The sequence below is a fragment of the Glycine soja genome, chromosome 14 (assembly GCF_004193775.1).
Source record: "Glycine soja cultivar W05 chromosome 14, ASM419377v2, whole genome shotgun sequence".
Taxonomy (NCBI): Eukaryota; Viridiplantae; Streptophyta; class Magnoliopsida; order Fabales; family Fabaceae; genus Glycine; species Glycine soja.
Window position 1 is genome coordinate 6,632,619 of NC_041015.1, and position 17,477 is coordinate 6,650,095.

General features: G+C 32.0%; 2 protein-coding genes across 2 annotated transcripts; one reads left to right on the forward strand and one right to left on the reverse strand.

Moving 5' to 3' along the window:
- Positions 1 to 1,066: 1,066 nt before the first annotated feature.
- On the forward strand, positions 1,067 to 5,476 carry LOC114383040 (pre-mRNA-splicing factor ISY1 homolog). Its single transcript, XM_028342620.1, has 2 exons — positions 1,067 to 2,142; positions 5,210 to 5,476. The coding sequence occupies exon 1, from the start codon at positions 1,243 to 1,245 to the stop codon at positions 2,140 to 2,142; it is 900 nt and encodes a 299-aa protein (XP_028198421.1). The 5' UTR covers positions 1,067 to 1,242; the 3' UTR covers positions 5,210 to 5,476.
- Positions 5,477 to 11,849: 6,373 nt separating this feature from the next.
- On the reverse strand, positions 11,850 to 14,071 carry LOC114385088 (allene oxide synthase 1, chloroplastic-like). The gene is made up of 2 exons (XM_028345059.1): positions 12,631 to 14,071; positions 11,850 to 12,454 (listed from the first exon to the last, which is right to left on the reverse strand). Exons 1-2 carry the CDS (start codon positions 13,873 to 13,875, stop codon positions 12,125 to 12,127), a joined length of 1,575 nt encoding a protein of 524 aa, XP_028200860.1. The 5' UTR covers positions 13,876 to 14,071; the 3' UTR covers positions 11,850 to 12,124.
- Positions 14,072 to 17,477: the final 3,406 nt, after the last annotated feature.

The following is a 17,477-nucleotide window of genomic DNA, read 5'->3' on the forward strand; positions in this document are numbered from 1 at the left end:
ATATACTATAAACATCTTTGTTTTGTACCCTCAACTCAATGGGTGATTAATAAAACTCAAAAGATATGTCACACAATGCCAAATGCAACCAATCTTGCCGTGGAAAACTTTGCTAGAATCTAAAAGTTTACATTTATACAATAAAAATAGATCTGGAAGAATTTCATATAATGCCACTCAACTGCAGTATTATCAATAGTATAAATATCTATAGTTTATATATAAATCTCCGGCAATTGTAACTGTAGCAAAAGTAACGTCATTTACAGTAATTAATCTCTAAAAAAACGATTACTAAAAGATCCGAGGCAAATATACTATAATGAAATATATAAATCTGGCACAATAGTAGCCTTTTCAAATGAATATAATACTGATATATTCTAGAAAAATAAATTATTGAAATTCGACATAAAAATAAAATAAGATTTTATTAAATAAAAATAATGAAGTAATATTATAACAAGATATAAAAATATCCACACTTAAATATTAATACGAAGTAATATTATAATTGATTAAAAAATTAAAAATTATCAATATTAGCATAAAAAACGTATCAAAATAGTAAAAATAAAAATAGTTAAATATTATTGTAATTATTACAAATTATAAAATAATTTATCATAATCAGACAAATAAATAAACAATAATAATAATTATATATAAATTAGTAATAAAATAATCAGAATAACAACATTTTAATAATGAAAACCATCAAAATACACACACATACTTTCAAGTAAAAGAATATATATATTTTAAAATTTAAAGTCTTTTTTTAATAAAAAAAATTATGTGTTACTTTAGAAATAATTATTTTCAATTTACTAAAAAATTTTCAGTTTGTTCAATATTTTTTTTAATTATTCGCCTTCCTCAAGTTCCTTAAAACAAGTAATAAAAATTATTAATTTTAAATTGACTTAACAAATAAATAAAGAATAATAAGTAAAAAACAAGGGAAATTAAAATAAATAAATACATAATAATATATTAATTTCAGCGCATAAAACTAAAATAATAAAATAAAAAAAGATATACGCTGTCTCGTGTATCCGCATCCTTATTTGTTATAGCAGAAATAAAAGCCCTTGAGTGGAGGGAAGGATAGAGACACAGGCTTTTGAACACTCATCCAAGTTCTTCCAAACCTAATCAGTCAAATTCTTCACGCACACTCAGTTAGGGTTTTTTTTCTCATTCAAATTCTTCTCCCAGTTGGGGTTTCTTTCTCGGAAGATGGCTCGTAACGAGGAGAAGGCCCAGTCGATGCTCAACCGCTTCATCACCATGAAGGCGGAGGAGAAGAAGAAGCCGAAGGAGCGCCGCCCCTTCCTCGCCTCAGAGTGCCGCGACCTCTCGGAGGCCGACAAGTGGCGGCAGCAGATCATGCGGGAGATCGGCCGGAAAGTTGCCGAGATCCAGAACGAGGGTCTCGGCGAACACCGCCTCCGCGATCTCAACGACGAGATCAACAAGCTCATCCGCGAAAAATCCCACTGGGAACGCCGCATTGTGGAGCTCGGCGGGCCGAATTACTCGAAGCACTCCGCGAAGATGACGGACCTCGATGGAAACATCGTCGACGTCCCGAACCCGGGTGGCCGTGGCCCGGGATACCGCTACTTCGGGGCTGCCAAGAAGCTCCCCGGCGTCAAGGAGCTCTTCGAAAAACCCCCCGAGCTTCGAAGGCGGCGTACTCGATATGACATTTATAAGAGAATTGATGCGAGTTATTATGGTTACCGTGATGAGGAGGACGGTGTGTTGGCGCGGCTGGAGGGGCCGGCGGAGGAGGCGATGAGGCGGGAGGCGGCGGAGGAGTGGAGGAGGTTGGATGAGGTGAGGAGGGAGGCGAGGAAAGGGGTGGTGAGCGGGGAGGTGGCAGAGGTGACCGCGGTGGCGAGGGAGGTGCTGAAGGAGGATGAGGAGGAGGTGGTGGAGGAGGAGAGGGCGAGGGAGAGAGAGGAGGAGAGGGAGAGGAGGGAGTTTGTGGTGCACGTGCCGCTGCCGGATGAGAAGGAGATTGAGAGGAGGGTGCTGGAGAAGAAGAAGAAGGATCTGTTGAGTAGGTACGCGAGTGAGGGGCTCGTGGAGGAGCAGACTGAGGCCAAGGACATGCTCAACATTCAGCGTTAGGTTGGTTGGTTCCTACGTGCTAATCTGTGCTCAATGAACTACTTGCAAATGGATCTTGGGCTTTACTGAGAAAATTGGCGTTCTTTTTCTTGTGTTTGGAAATTTAGTGGATAATTGGTTATTACTTATTATGTGTTGAATTTGAGTTAGTTTAGATGCAGAGAAATGAATCTGTTGCTAACTTGTGATAGTACCACTTTTTTGTGTGAAATTTTGAATGATTTATTTATTAGATCATGGTGGTGTGTTACTTGAGAAAAAAATGAAATGCACCATGCTGGCAATTTGAGGTGCTGTTTGCCAGAACATGGATATACAATTGATGTGTGGTTTTATTGTGTTAATTGATGTTTTTAGGCTCTCTCTAGAGATGTGTTGTATTATAGTCTGGCATATTCTTGCTCATTTTTAAAAATGGGGAGTCAATGAAGGTTGGCTTAGGCTTGAGGTGCATCAACTAAATGTTTGGGGTTTGATTATTGCTTGTGATCCTTAGCTGTAAGTACCAACGGAAGCCCTATTTGATGTGCTGAGGTGAGTGGTATATATTTTTTAGTACCTTATAGTTATACTGGTTAATGAAATTCATTAAATTTTGAATTATGAATGAAATTAATTGTAGTAGTAAGTATGGTTGGCGCACCGTTGCCCTATGCATGGTGTGCCTGGGGTCTTATTATAAGTTAATTTGAGATTCCTAGTGTACGGATTAATCATAAGAGAACATCGATATTTATTGATAATCATGATGAAAATTGATAGAGCAGTTGTTTTTGGCATAAGCATGTGGATGTAGTTTGTGTCATTTGATTTGTGCCGTATGCAGTTCTGAATTATAATAAGTTAATAACATGGTTTAGATTTCTATTCATATGTACAAATAAGTTGTGGATAAATATATAAATACATTAGTATAATAGAACACACCAATTTTTAAGATTTTCATTTTGGCAACTTCAAAATCACAGATTGAGGATGTTATTACTGTCCCCTGAATGTTGTGATGAATACATGGTCAAATTTGTAGAAACTTTTTGTTGACGTGAAAATGGATATAATTGATTTGGGAATGCGCTCGAAGTATGCTTTTGAAGAAATTGTAGTATTGATGATTTCATTCTATGTACCATGCACTTATGTGCTTAATGCTTAATCCTTTGGTTAACATAAATATGGAGATGATTGATTAGAGTGATGTTAACAAGCATAAAATATATAAAAGTACATATAAAAGATATATTTATCTAACAAAATTCAAAAATTGTAGTATTGATGATTTAGTCAGCTAGGTGGTCTTCTGCTTGATCGAGATGCTAGAGCTATGGTAAGCCATTTCAGTGTCATGACACAGAATTGTTAGAGACAAGTTTGCCCGTCTTACTCAAATGGCAAAAATTCTAAATTTAGATAAGGTTTCTGAGATTCTAGATTTCTGGGGTGAAAACTCTGGACCTATGACCTGGAGATTAACTCTAGCAGAGGTTAGGCATGTATTGGGTCTGCTAGTTGATTTTAAACCAGAAGCAATAGCTGCTCTGAAGTTGTAGAAGAATTATATTATCATAAAAGGGTTTGTCCTAAACTCACATTCCAAAAGTTAGTGGGAGTGAAATTTCTAGACAATTGAAATGTGAGAAAATAAAGGGATTATGCAATTCCCTTAAAAATCGCTATGAAGAAAGAATTTACTGGATGTTATGAAATTATTTACAAGTATAAAAGTTTTTGATTTATAGTTGTCAATTTCATTAGACACTAATAAAGAATTTTAGGCCAAATCTTTTTTTTAAAGAATAATAAAGGTGAAAGTCAAGATAAGTATATTGGTATAAAGTAGACATTAAAGGAGAATTAATATCTATTGAATATAAAGACACAAAAGATTGTTCCATAAAGTATTTTAGGATCATATGATTTGTATGAGACTCAAGACTTGCATTGAAGTTTATCTTTTTGAGTATTGCTAAAATATGTTTTAGGTCCTAATATATTAACAATTTTGCTTTAAATTTCTGCTATATCAATTTTTAAATGGAATTTTTTTATGCTAAAAAAACCGCAACATCTTTTTTTAAAAAAAAAAAAAATAGATTACATCTTCTATCGATTTAAAAACAACTAGAATTATACTCCGCTATTTGCCTTCAAACTCTATCTTCTGAATACACATGCCATTGGAGCTCACATAGATCTGGAACCCTTTCCGCTATCAACATTGCATTACACATGCAAAGAGTATTTCATTGAACACCTAGAGTACAAATTCTTCACAAACTATTCAACAGCCACCGAACACTAAAATTCCATATCTGAAATTACAATCTAAAATTAAAAGCAAAAAGGAGTGGAGTTTTGAGTCTCATATATCAAGGACTCAACGAAAAAAAAAATATTACGGACCTAAAACTAAATTGGCTAATAATTTATAGATACTTAAAACATATTTTAACCTTTTGAATGTACCGGTTTGATCCTTCAATTCGGAAACACCTTATATAATTCGGGTTGTTGGTTTGTGATATGTTTAACAATGGCCATTTAGAAGAAACTTTTACTTGCAGTGTCATGAGAGATGTTTGTGTTGGCAGAGGAATGACGGTGGATACGTAAGCTTCTCCGAATGATATCTTTGGATGAGATTTGGGGGCGTTGGTTGTTTTTGTGACTACTCATTTTCTTTCTGATTTATCATTGTTCTGAGCTTTTTAGGCTGAGGGTATTGGTGTTAAAACCAATAGCACCATGCATTTAATGTATTGGTTTGATGGGGCCATGCAGCAATACGACTTGTATTTGGGTCCCGGCTTGTGTCCTATCTATGGCTTTTGTTAAAAAAAATTGCTTTCGGCTGTTTAAAAGAAAACGATGCCAATTTAGAGCAATAGCAGCAGTATGACTTTCTCACATGAACATTTACTACATTGTTTTGTAACATGCCTCGAATTTCAACATAAAACTATTGTTGGAACAACTAAACCATATGATCATTTTAGTACATGTCCTATTTAAAAAAAAAAAAAAAAGTTTTTGATGAATTCCCTTTTGTTGATCTATGATGATCTTGCAGAGTGGCTTACTAGCATGAGGCAATGGGCAATCAATGGCTTACTTGCATCGAGTAATAATAATTGATTACGACTCAATGCAAATATATCTGCTTTTGGGATTCCTAAGCTACTGGTGCTTGAAAAAGTCATATTACAACTCAAGTAATGGGCACTTTTGGCATAGACCCTGTGTACAAATTTAAGACTTGAAACGTTTTATGATTCAAAGGTGATTTTTTTCAATGTTATTCTTCATATAGTAAGGAATTGTGATTAATGCTCTTTCACATTTTTTTTTACTTCAAAATTGAACTTACTCAATTATTCTTCTAGATGAATTTATCTAATCATGTTTGGAATTGCTAAGCAGGCCATCCACAATATCAAATGTTTCATTCGTTCTGCCTAAATAATTAACAATAAATCATGACTTGACTTCTGATATAAATTCTATGATAATGAATAAACAAAAAACATTCATCAATCATTTCGGTCCTCACTCATCCATATAATCTGGATTCTCCTTCAGAATTACAGGGGAATAACATCAATTCAAGGAAATTGGCTTGCAATCTTACAACACAAGATTTAAGAAGCAAATGATAAGTACTAAAAAAATTATTTTCAAATTATAAGGACTAAAAGAGGAGTAAAATATAAATTATAGGAACTAAAAAACTCATTTTAAAACTATAAAAATTAAAAGATATAAATGAAAAAATTATAGGGATCAAATGAGTAATATATATATATATATATATATATATATATATATATATATATATATATATATATATATATATATATATATGAGATAGTGAGAGAGAGGGGATGTGATGCAGTAATTAAGATAATTATGATAAGTACATGTATTTTGATTTAAAATTTTGAATAATTAAATTAATTATGATCAACAGGTATACAGGTTTAAATTAAGATAATTAAAATTATTTTAGGTTAATATATCTTTATCTTTATATTAATAAAATTAAAGAAGTTTTACAGTGAATTCTTATACATTTGAGCGAAAAAATTAGAAATTTTTTCAATTCATAAAATTATATTAATACAGTAATTAAGGTAATCATGATATATATATATATATATATATATATATATATATATATATATATATATATATTAATTTGAAATTATGAATAATGAAAAAAATTATTATCAACACATTTTTTTAAAGAAATTTATCTATTATCAATTATAAAACTATATAAAATAAAGTAATTAGAATCATTACAATAAGTATCTATATTTTGATTTAAAATTCTCAATAATTAAATTAATTCTTATCATATATTTATCTTTACAATAATAAAAGTGAAGAAGTTTGAAGAGAAATTTTTTATGTAATTGAACAGGAAAATTTTGGAGAAATTTTGTATCTATTTTTAATTCATAAAACTTTATAAATATAATACTTGATTATCAGAACAAGTAAATATTTTGATTTAAAATAATTAAGTTAATTATGATCAAAATATATATACATATATTAATTAAGATAATTAAGAATATTTTAGGATGTGTAAAGAAAGATTATTTTAGGTTAAGATATCTTATCTTTATAATTATATATAATATTATAAAAGTAAAGAAGTCTCACAGGATTGACTTCAAGAGCACTTACAATCATTGATTGAAAAATCTATAATTAAAATAAAATCAAATACATATTTAACAAAATTTAAAATTGATTATAATCTCAATCTGATTTCAAGTTAATGCTTATCGTTGCACTTTCGTGCATCCTTTCACTTTAGAGGCACCCATATTGCAATTGATTATAAATTCTTATTGAGTTAATATGTCCTTGTGCAGAAAATGAAAATCTCTTTTACACTGCATGCTCTGTTTACAAATAAAATCGTACAAGGAATATATAGCTCAGAAGCATGAAGGGAAAACAGAAATATCTTTTCACATTGATAGACTAAAACTGATTTAAACTTGGATGATCAAATGCATACATGATAGGCCAACGGTTGTAATAAAATAACACAAAAATATGTCAAACCAAATGTGAATGTGTTATGTTTGTTCAAGGCTGATGTATAGGGGCAGTGGTTTGCACTTAAAGGGTGGTAAAAAATATATTTCAAGATTTACGAGTTACGATTGTTTGTGTAATTGTCGTACTAATTAAGGCATTCACTTGAGAGTTTCATGTACACCCAGAAAAAATTAATCAGAATTCAACTATACATCTAATGGTGGTTGTTAGAGGGACTTGAACCACATGTAGAGTCAATAAGCATGCCAATTCATTGTGCAAAAAATCCAGATATCTAGCTAACATTTCATTTAATTAATTGTTGTTGAGTCAAGCATATTATGTTCCATGAATGAAGATTTGGCAGTTGATATAGAAAAGAAGTTAATTGCTGAAATTAGTCTTTTTCATTATGGTGATTTATTTTGCAGTGGAGTTTCTAAGTTTTCATGGAGCATAGACAATTATGAGAAGGACCAAGATGTTTGATAAAGAGAAATCTTATTTCACACTTTGGACATGTGAAGAAGTAAGAAAGAATTAAGTATATATGATTGAAAGAGAAAGAAGATAAAAGGACATGACTTAAAAATGAGTAAATTCTAAAATAGTTTGGATACAGAAAAAATAGGCAATGTTGCCTAGAATTTCTTTTTTTTAAAAAAAAAAAAATAGATTTTCCTGGTAAATGGCGTTCACAGTTTTATATAATAATTAAATTAGCATACTTTTTATAAGTAAATATTAATTTATTAAAATATTAACATACTTTTTATAAGTAAATATTAATTTATTAAAATATTAATTTTTTACTAACAGAAAGGATAAAAATCACCATATTTTTTTCTTTTTTTTGTTTGTTAACCATTTTAACTCACCTTTTATCTCAAATTAGCATACTTCTCCCTCAGTGGGAGTTATCCTTTAACCACACTCTCCGAGAGGAAAATGCATGCACTGATTGATTGGCCAAATATGGAGCAAACTCATGGTTACTTTAGTTTGATTAGTTATTGTCCTCATTCCTTACATCACTTGTGATTAGTAGGGGTGAAAATAGGACAGACCAGGTTTTAAAAGGCCTGAGCCTAGTCTGCGATGAATTTTTGAGATCCAAGTCTGGCCTATAACCTATCAAAGATTTTATTTTGGATTGGTCTGATCTCATTAAAAGCCTAACTTGACCTCTGATAACCTTTTTAAAAGTCTTCTTCACATTAAATCTTTAATATCCTTTTGCTCTCTTGGATAGGAACATAATAGAAAAGTTAAAAGGAAAAGAAAACGTTAACAGAATAAGAAAGTCAGTAAAAATAATGAGGAATATAAATGGGCACATGAATCACACCTAAATTGTAATTAAAGGCTTACTTGATTATAAGAATGGAAGTTATGGAGTAATAATGTGTAATCAAAGTCGGTTAGTTTCAAAAAAAAAAAAAAATTGTATCCAAAATAAGTATAAATTGATACCCAAAAAATAATATATATATATATATATATAGGCTGACCTATCAGGTTTATAAGACTTTTTAATAAGCCTAAGTCTGGTCTATTTAATTTAATAGACTTTTAAAAAAGTCTGAGCCTAATCTTTTAATTAAATAGACCAGTCCAGATCAGATTTTATGTAGGCCAAGTCATAGGATCTGTAGACCAGCTTGACCTATTCCCACCCCTAGTAATTAGTTATTATGTGCGGCAAAAAGTCATATTACAACTCGACTAATGTGTATTTTGGGTTAGGCTCTTTTTGTCTATAGATTTACAACTTGTTTGTATTATGATTCAAAAGTAATTTTAATATAGTACGGAATTTTGATTAATATTTTTTCACGTTTTTTTATATATATTTTTACTTTAAATTTAGAACTTACCTTAAATAAAACATCAATCATCCCGGTTCTCACTCTCCTTTATAATCTTGATTCCCCTTAAAAATCATAAAACATAAATTTCTTTTACAATTCTTAAATCAATCAACATACTGATAAAAATTAATTTTAGTATTTTAAATTAATTATATAAAATTATGTTTTTAACTTAATTTCTATTATTATAAAAATTATTTTTAAAAAATAATTCATACATAACACGGATAAACTGATTAGTAATAAGGAATTTTGACAAATGCTCTTTCACATTTTTTTTTTATTTTACTCCAAATTCATAACTTACCTTAATATAAAACATCAATCATTTTGATCCTCATTCTTCTCGGTAATCTTGATTCTCCTTAAAAATTACAAACCCGTTAAGAATTTGCGATATGAGAATATTATATCCACATAAAAGACAAAGTGTTAGTATTGAAATAGCAACAGTTTTTTGTATCGATTAATATTAACTGTTAATTTATCATTAGTTTTTGTTTACATTATATATCTAAAAGAAACATTTCTATCACTTTAACCAATAACTATTTTTCTTCACGTGCATTACACTCTACACCCAATAAAAAAATAAGATGCATAGTTAAAAAATAAAATAGTACTAAAATTTTCTAATCATGATTTGTGCAAGTTTGGCAAAAATGACTTCAGTCACCTCAACCTTGTTTCGAAGTCTGTAAAATTTCTGATCATCATTGGTAAATTGTGATTCTTCCACAATTTGGATGAAATTGGATGCATGTATACTTGAGGACTTGAGAATTCAATTCTTCAAAAGTTAACTGGTTATTTCCTATAAACTCCTCAACTAAATTGTCCAAAGCTTTAATGCCAGAACCATACATGTACCCCTACCCTAAAATCTTCAATATCCTGAAAGAGGCATATCAAAACAAATTTGGTAATCTGATAATATAAATAACAAGCATGATTGCATCCTATGGAAACCCACCTCTGCCTTTGTTGATGCAAAAGAGTGCATAATATAAATTTCTCACATGATTATTTACTACTACTGTGCATGAATAACACAAGAATCAATTTTACTTCCACAAATATTATGGTGATACCATCAAAAATAAAATAAAAATTATTTATTATTTTATTTCCACTGTTAAAAAATTAATTAATGAATCTCATTATAAAGCTAATCCAAACACGCCATACTGTGAGGCATCGAGACCCACCTCCTCTCAAATTAACTTTCCAAACTCAGCTCAACCAAACCACCCCACTTTCCAAACACACCTGAACTTAAACAAGTATACACAAACTAACTACAGTTGAATTTTCATCGGGAAATAAATTATACTGCTAACCCAAAAATATTATGTTAAATACACTTTTATCACCTACCCTATTTTCTAATAACTTTTAATTATTATTTTTACTTAATGTTATATAATAATAAATTTTTCATATTTTGTTATCACCTGTTTAACTGAATATCATAAACAAAAACTTTTAACAATTGGATCACTAATTATCTTATTTTAAGAACAATATATCTTCCATTTCCCCCTTTGGTGGACATCTGTTACCAACTTGTTGACTCCCTGGATGCTCTTTTATTAGCCCTTCGATTAGAACGCATTCCTTTTCTGAATTATATGATATGATTTTGCAATTCGTCATTAATCTTTCAGAATGTTTTTTTTAGGGGAGGAACTATTACCAGACGTATTTTATGTTGACAACTTTTCAGATACTACACTGTAGTCTATAACACTAAGTCACTAGCGTAACACGTTTTATAAGTATTTTTTTCGTAATGATATTTTATAAGTATACAAATACAAATTATTTAAAATACATACTTATATTTCAACAGTATTACATCTTCATCATTTAGATTGCCTGTACCAAGATTTTAAATTACAATCATAAATTCATAGTTGTAATTTTATGACGATATCCTCTGTGTTACACAAGGTTGTGAATAAATTCAGAAAAAAAGAAGAAGGTTGTCGATAAATTCAACTGATACGACTCTAATTATGATTGCAAAAACACTATAATCTCTGGCATTACAGATGAAATGACAGTTGCGGACCTTTTTTATAACTAATAACCATGGACTATGGACTGTATATTTGAATTAATTTAAAGTTTTAATTACTTATTTAATTTTTATAGTTTTTAAATTTATTTTTTTTAGTTTCTGAAATTTATATTTTAATTTTTAAAAAGTTTTTGCTGTTAATGTTAGTTGAAAAATTTGAACGCTAAAAATCTCTTGAGAATTAAAATATATTGAGAATTAAAATATAAATTTAAGGGATTAAAAAAATCACTTATTAACTATAAGGATTAAAATGAATAAATTTGAAAATTATAAGGAGTAAATAAATAATTAAATCTAATTTAAAAAACAATTACATTTATAAATTTCATAAAGAGACTTTTAAAATGAAAAAAAATCTAACTGAATATGAAATAAGTGACCTCAATTATTTTGTTCTTTTTTTTTTTGAATTGAATTATTTGGTTCAGACCACTATTAAAACATGGCAAAGGTGAAAAAGTTAGCTAATAATAGCATGCAATTCTTGCAGTATATTATGCCATTTTATTAGGGGGAAAAAACAAATCCATATAGTTATAGTGGAGTGCACGTTGCCCCACCACAAAGCTATTATTAGACAACACTAATCTAAAGTCCAAGTGTAGAATCTGCTTGCGGAAAACACTACATTACAGCTATGTTAACATTAACATAAATTTGTATCTTGCCGATCATTTTAGTAACAGTAATCACCTCCGTAACCCCATGAAACTATAATGATTGCCCAAAACGCTGTTACCAGACATTTGTAATAATGGGATGTTAAAGGTCTAAAGCAGAAGCAGGGAAAAGCCGCCTGAATAAGAACTCAAAAGAACAAATTACACTTTTCTTTTCTTAGTTGAATGCTTCTTCTAGACTAGGTAAGACTTAATTATAGGAAGAAAATCAAATCAAGACATTTTATGTAAAATGTAACCATACAATATCATGATCCTAGCCTGTCAAAAACAAAATTAATAACAATTATTAACTAAAAGCTTGCTCTCTTTAGGGAAGTAATAGTAACGGAAGAACCCAATGGAGAAGTTCCCACTTGAATCTCGAACGAGTCGTAGCGGAGAAAAAACTCCACGACGAGAAGCCTCGAAACCAAGGTGACGAAGTCTTTTCCGGCGCATTGCTTGTTCCCAATTGTCGGAGATTCGGTCTCAGGGCCATTGGACCACAGCACGTGTTTCAGAAGCTTTTCCCCTTCCTCCCCGACGAACCTGTCCCCCACAAACTCCTCGGCCCTCTCGAAGATCCTAGGATCCTTCGTCGCAAACGGTTGGTATCCGAACAGCATTTCCCCTTCCTTCACCTGAAACACGGGTCCTCAAATTATAAACTTTACTTGATCATGAAAAAAAGTTGTTAGACCATTGATACGAAAATAACTATAATTCGAACTTAAAATGATCACAATTTATAATTGAATGTTGTATCGTATTAATAGTTTCAGGGTCACTTCCATTTCCCGCTATAAAAAATATTAACCTGAAATGCGTGGTCGTGGCTCTCGATGATCAAGTCCCTCTTCGCCCTCCCGAACTGCAACGGCACCGGCGGGTCGATGCGGAACGCCTCGTACACCACCGACTTCATCAGCGGCATGTTCTCCATCGCCGCCATGGTGATCTCCCCGCCGGCGCCTCTCACGGCGGAGCGAATCTCCTCCGCCAGGCGCGCGTGGAGCTTCACCCCGGCGCGTCCGATCCACTTCAACACGTTCGGGAAGAACAGCTTCATCCCGCCGAAGGAGTTGAAGCACGTGGCGAATAACAAATTATGGCAAGCCTCATCGCGCGTGATCCCCAATCGCTCCGCTTCGTCTAGCACAGAACCAGAAGACTGGTAGAAGAAATCGTAGAGTCTCTGGTAATCTTTTTGGATCAGAGAGAACGGTAGGCGGAAGCTCCGGATTGTTGATTCTTCCAAGAATTGAGGGAGGCCCAAGCGGAGGATTGGGCCGAGCTGAAATAGGACCCATTTCTGAACGATTTTAGGGCCGTCGCGGCCAAGTTTGGTGTCGGCGGGGTTGGAGTTGAAGAGGGAGCGTGCCAAGAAGTTGAAGGCGGCTTGGTCGTTGGCGTCGCCGAAGCTGGCTTTGCCAGCTTCGGCGAGGTTGGCTTCGAGCTCGTGGAAGAGGTCTTTGTAGGACGCGTGGAACTCAGAGATGACGTGGGCGCGTCGGGATTTGAGGAGGAAGAACATGAGTTGTTTGAGGAGGGAGTGTTTGGGTTCGGAGGGGTCAAGGTAGGAGAGGACTCTGTAGCCGCCGGTGAGTTGGGTGGAAGGCATGAAGGTGCCGGTGAAAACATCTCTTTTGTCGACCTTGGAGTTGTCGAAGAGGATGGGGAAGGTTTTTGCGTCGAGGAGAACGACGACGTTTGGGTTGGGGGCGAGGAAGGGGCCAGGTGGCATGTTGGTACGGAAGACAGTTGACTGGTACTTTTGGATGCGGGACTTGAAGAACTCGTCGCGGCCCTGCTTGTAGAAATAGTCTTGCCGGTCCTTCAAGGGACCGATCACCGGGAACCCGCAGTCGCCGGGGATTTTGCGGATGGGGAGCTTGCTTGGCTCAGGGGAGGTAACCGACACAGCCGGTAGCGGTGGTTTCTCGGAGACAGAGGCTCGGATGGAGGGAACAGGAATAATTGATGAAGATCGTTTCTTTGTTCTGGAGGGTAATTCCAGTCGAAGGAAGGGAGAGGAGAGCGTGGTGGAGGCTGAGGATGCCATTTTTTATGGGAAGGGAGAGGGCTATTGCTACTATATATATAGAGAGAGATGATGTGCTCACCAGTGATCACTCACCATTCAAGAGCGCGGTCTCTTTTATTCACCTGAAAAACGGAGACTAGTTTGGAAATAGGAAACACGAATATCGATACGGACACCGAATTTCAGATATCGGATATGGACACAAGAACACAAGAACATCTGTAATGTTTAAAATATAGAATATGATACGGGTGTTGTCTCGATATCAAACACTAATAATAACCATATAAAACAAAAGATTGAATTTTGTGCTTTAATTGTTTCTTTTTCCACCATGCCTTGCGTTGCCTTGCATCTCCCTCTTCCTTACTTATTTTATTTTATTTTTTGCTTCACGATAACACGTGTAGTTTTTATTTAAATTAAGTAGAACATAGGTTGATGATAAGTCTGTCTTAGCCTTGTTTAATGTAAGGCTCAAACTCTATTTAAAAGATAGTTCTAGTATAAGCTTAATGTTATACAGAATTACAGACCCCTAATGGGGGTAAGCACAAACAACCTGCACCAACTTGATCTACCGCCCCCTATTATTTTTGGGAAAGAATAAAAAAATAAAGTTCGTTTTGTTTAAGGTAATATTCTTATTTTATTGATAGTTATAACATAACGATTCTTTTACGAATTTTCTATAAAACAAAGTGTTAATAATGTGAGAAAATTTACTATAAATGGGTAAACATAAAATAAAACAATCATTTCCCTTGATCGAATTACGCATCCCATGGAAGTGCTGAGTCCAGTCATGGAATGTTGTTTAAATTATATAAGAAATTAGTTTATTATAATTTTCATTTTATCTCTTGAAAAATGTTTAATTTATCTTATCATACTAATGATCGATATCTGTAATACTTTGATAAATTACTATTATAACTAATATTTAGAACATTTTATATAAAATTTGATGTAAATTTGCATATTTGATGAACGAAATTTGGTCCCGTGTTGTCCATTCCTGGCTCCGTCGATACTATTAATTGTTCTCTAACTTTATACATTATTATTTCGTAGGTGTACACTGTACAGTGTACTGCACAGATCGTGAATATGGATTATTATTTTCTGTTTCTTGCACTAGGTGTGCAATGTGCACACTGCACAGTACAATGTACAGCACTAGCAATATCATTTTGAAAAATGTTAGAACACTGATTAAAAAATTTAAAATAAAAATATTTTTATTGAAAGACAACAACTTACACTATACAGTCGTGGGTCCAATTGTGTTGTTTAATTTCTAAATGGAAGTGCTCAAAAACTTGTTAGATTTTGTCCACCATCTCAATTACCATTGATAAATTATTTTCTCTCGCGGCAGTTATTTCTAGCTGGGGGTAGTGCTGCAACGAATACGTCGAAACCCAGAAGTTTAATTAGTTGATTCATCAGCTATTTTCAAAGAGTTCAATTTTAGTTTGATTTATTTGAAATAATAACTATTTTTCAGAATTTAAGTTCAAACAAACATGAGTTATAAAGTGTTTAATTTTTTCTTAATAAAGTAAAATAGTTATCACCCTTTTCCCTTTTAAATTATGGTTATTACATCTACCAAAAGATTATGCTTATTATTTTGCAGTAATTATTGTATCTATGAGTTGTTGTTTTTTTTAAAAAAAAATGGTATCTATGAGTATTTAAAACGAATTAAATGTAAATATCTTAAATAAAAATAAAACTTCTGGATTTTAAAAAGTTTTGGTTCCAGCTAATTAATTGGATATGCAACTAATTAACTCGCATGGTTAAAGAATCATAATTTTAGTTGTTAGATATATAGTTGAAGTATTAATCAGTTGGACAGTAAACTGATATATATGCTGCAAATATTGTATGGCGCATATAGCTATATTGATATAGCATGGTCATGGTGCTCTTGACTGCTAGCTGCATGCTCTCTCTACTATATATATAAACATGGGCATGGTATATATATCATTAATTTCATTTCATATATTGAAAAATGGATTTACATCTCCAATGCATTTTGGCATATTATGCCATTCTATCATGTTCCTCCATCCAATCGAACTGATTCTACTTTTACATCATATTAAAGTTTGTATTTGTCACCAGACCTATATCTATGAGAATAATAATTTCAGTGTCTCTTCGTATTTTATGGTCACTTAATAGTTAATAGGCACACAAATATTTTCTCATACCTAAATTTATTTTCCGTATTTTAGTTAAACAAAAGTTTTAACTACAAAAAATATAACAAATAATGCATTTAACAAAATTCAAATCAAACATAATAATATAATTAATTACAAAACATTTTGTGCATGAGTAGTACTTATAGCAAACAAAATTCGGTTCCAATATGTAAGAACCTTATAAAACAATTAGTAAATTTTCACGCGTTTCACGAATATTTTTATATTTAAGAAAAATATATAAATAGATTGAATTAAAGAGAATCTAGATTAGACATTTTCATTATTAATAATGAATGCTCTATTACATTAAATATGAATAGACTTGGTGAGAAAATTATGAAGACATCATTAACTTTGTGATAACACTCACTCTTATAAATATTTAGACACAAATAATCTTGATCACCTCTAAACTCATTTAACGATTTTATGTTTCATTTGTGTAGAAACATGTTTAGTAATTTAACGAGAGTTGAATAGGGATCCTATACATATACATGTTACACGAAACATTATAGCCATATGTGCAGCCTGGAAATATAGACTTGTATTAATTATTAAAAAAAAAAAAGTAGTCAGAGCTGCCAACTAGGCAACACGGCTTTTTGAACCCCCCACGTGCCAATTTAACATAATATTCTTATTTCTCATCCTGTCTTACTTGACCCACTTCCAAGTTCCAACTACAATGGTTTTAACTTAATTTTAGTCTTTTAGAGAATAATTATTATTTTAAATTTCTAAAAAGGTAATTATTTTCAAAATAAAATATTCTTAACACGTGTTAAATTCAGTTTTCCAGACATATCACTTTAATTTATTAGTAAGTCACTTGCAAGATGAACGATAATACGATACATATCGTTTTAATACTTAGTGCCTATTTATTAATAGATTTTCAATTGTTTAATTTGAAACAAATAACTCCAAGTTTGACGATACCTCATCTTCGGTTATAATTAAAGTACACAACTCCTCCTTATAATCTGTCTGAATCTAGATACTTTAAAGTGAAGGATGTATTTTAAAGACTAAGTGCTAAATGATAACAATATATGACAAAAAAAATAACAATATAAAATTTATTTATTGTTTGTTCAACATAATTATTATCATTTGTATCGTACTACGTATTTTATAGAGTACATACGTTGCATCTCTGTCGGCAAATTATTCATATTTTATCAATGTTTTATGCATAAAGGATGACTCTTAAATTCTTAAACAAAATAATAAAGTGAACTAATCAAATTTTTCTATAAATAAAAAACCTAGTCAGCTAAAGTGCTATATATGTACAAAAAAAAATATTTAGAAATAGCATAGGATAGATTGGCACATGGGGTTGAAAAATAAATTAGCTGCCAACACCACTCACTAAAATAAAACAGTGTG

Bases quoted from the DNA above. Each gene is read 5' to 3' on its own strand.
- LOC114383040 (XM_028342620.1), top strand. From the start codon at position 1,243: ATGGCTCGTAACGAGGAGAAGGCCCAGTCGATGCTCAACCGCTTCATC.
- LOC114385088 (XM_028345059.1), bottom strand. From the start codon at position 13,875: ATGGCATCCTCAGCCTCCACCACGCTCTCCTCTCCCTTCCTTCGACTG. The intron at 12,455-12,630 runs GTTAATATTTTT...CCCGTGTTTCAG, and splicing joins GCCACGACCACGCATTTCAG to GTGAAGGAAGGGGAAATGCT.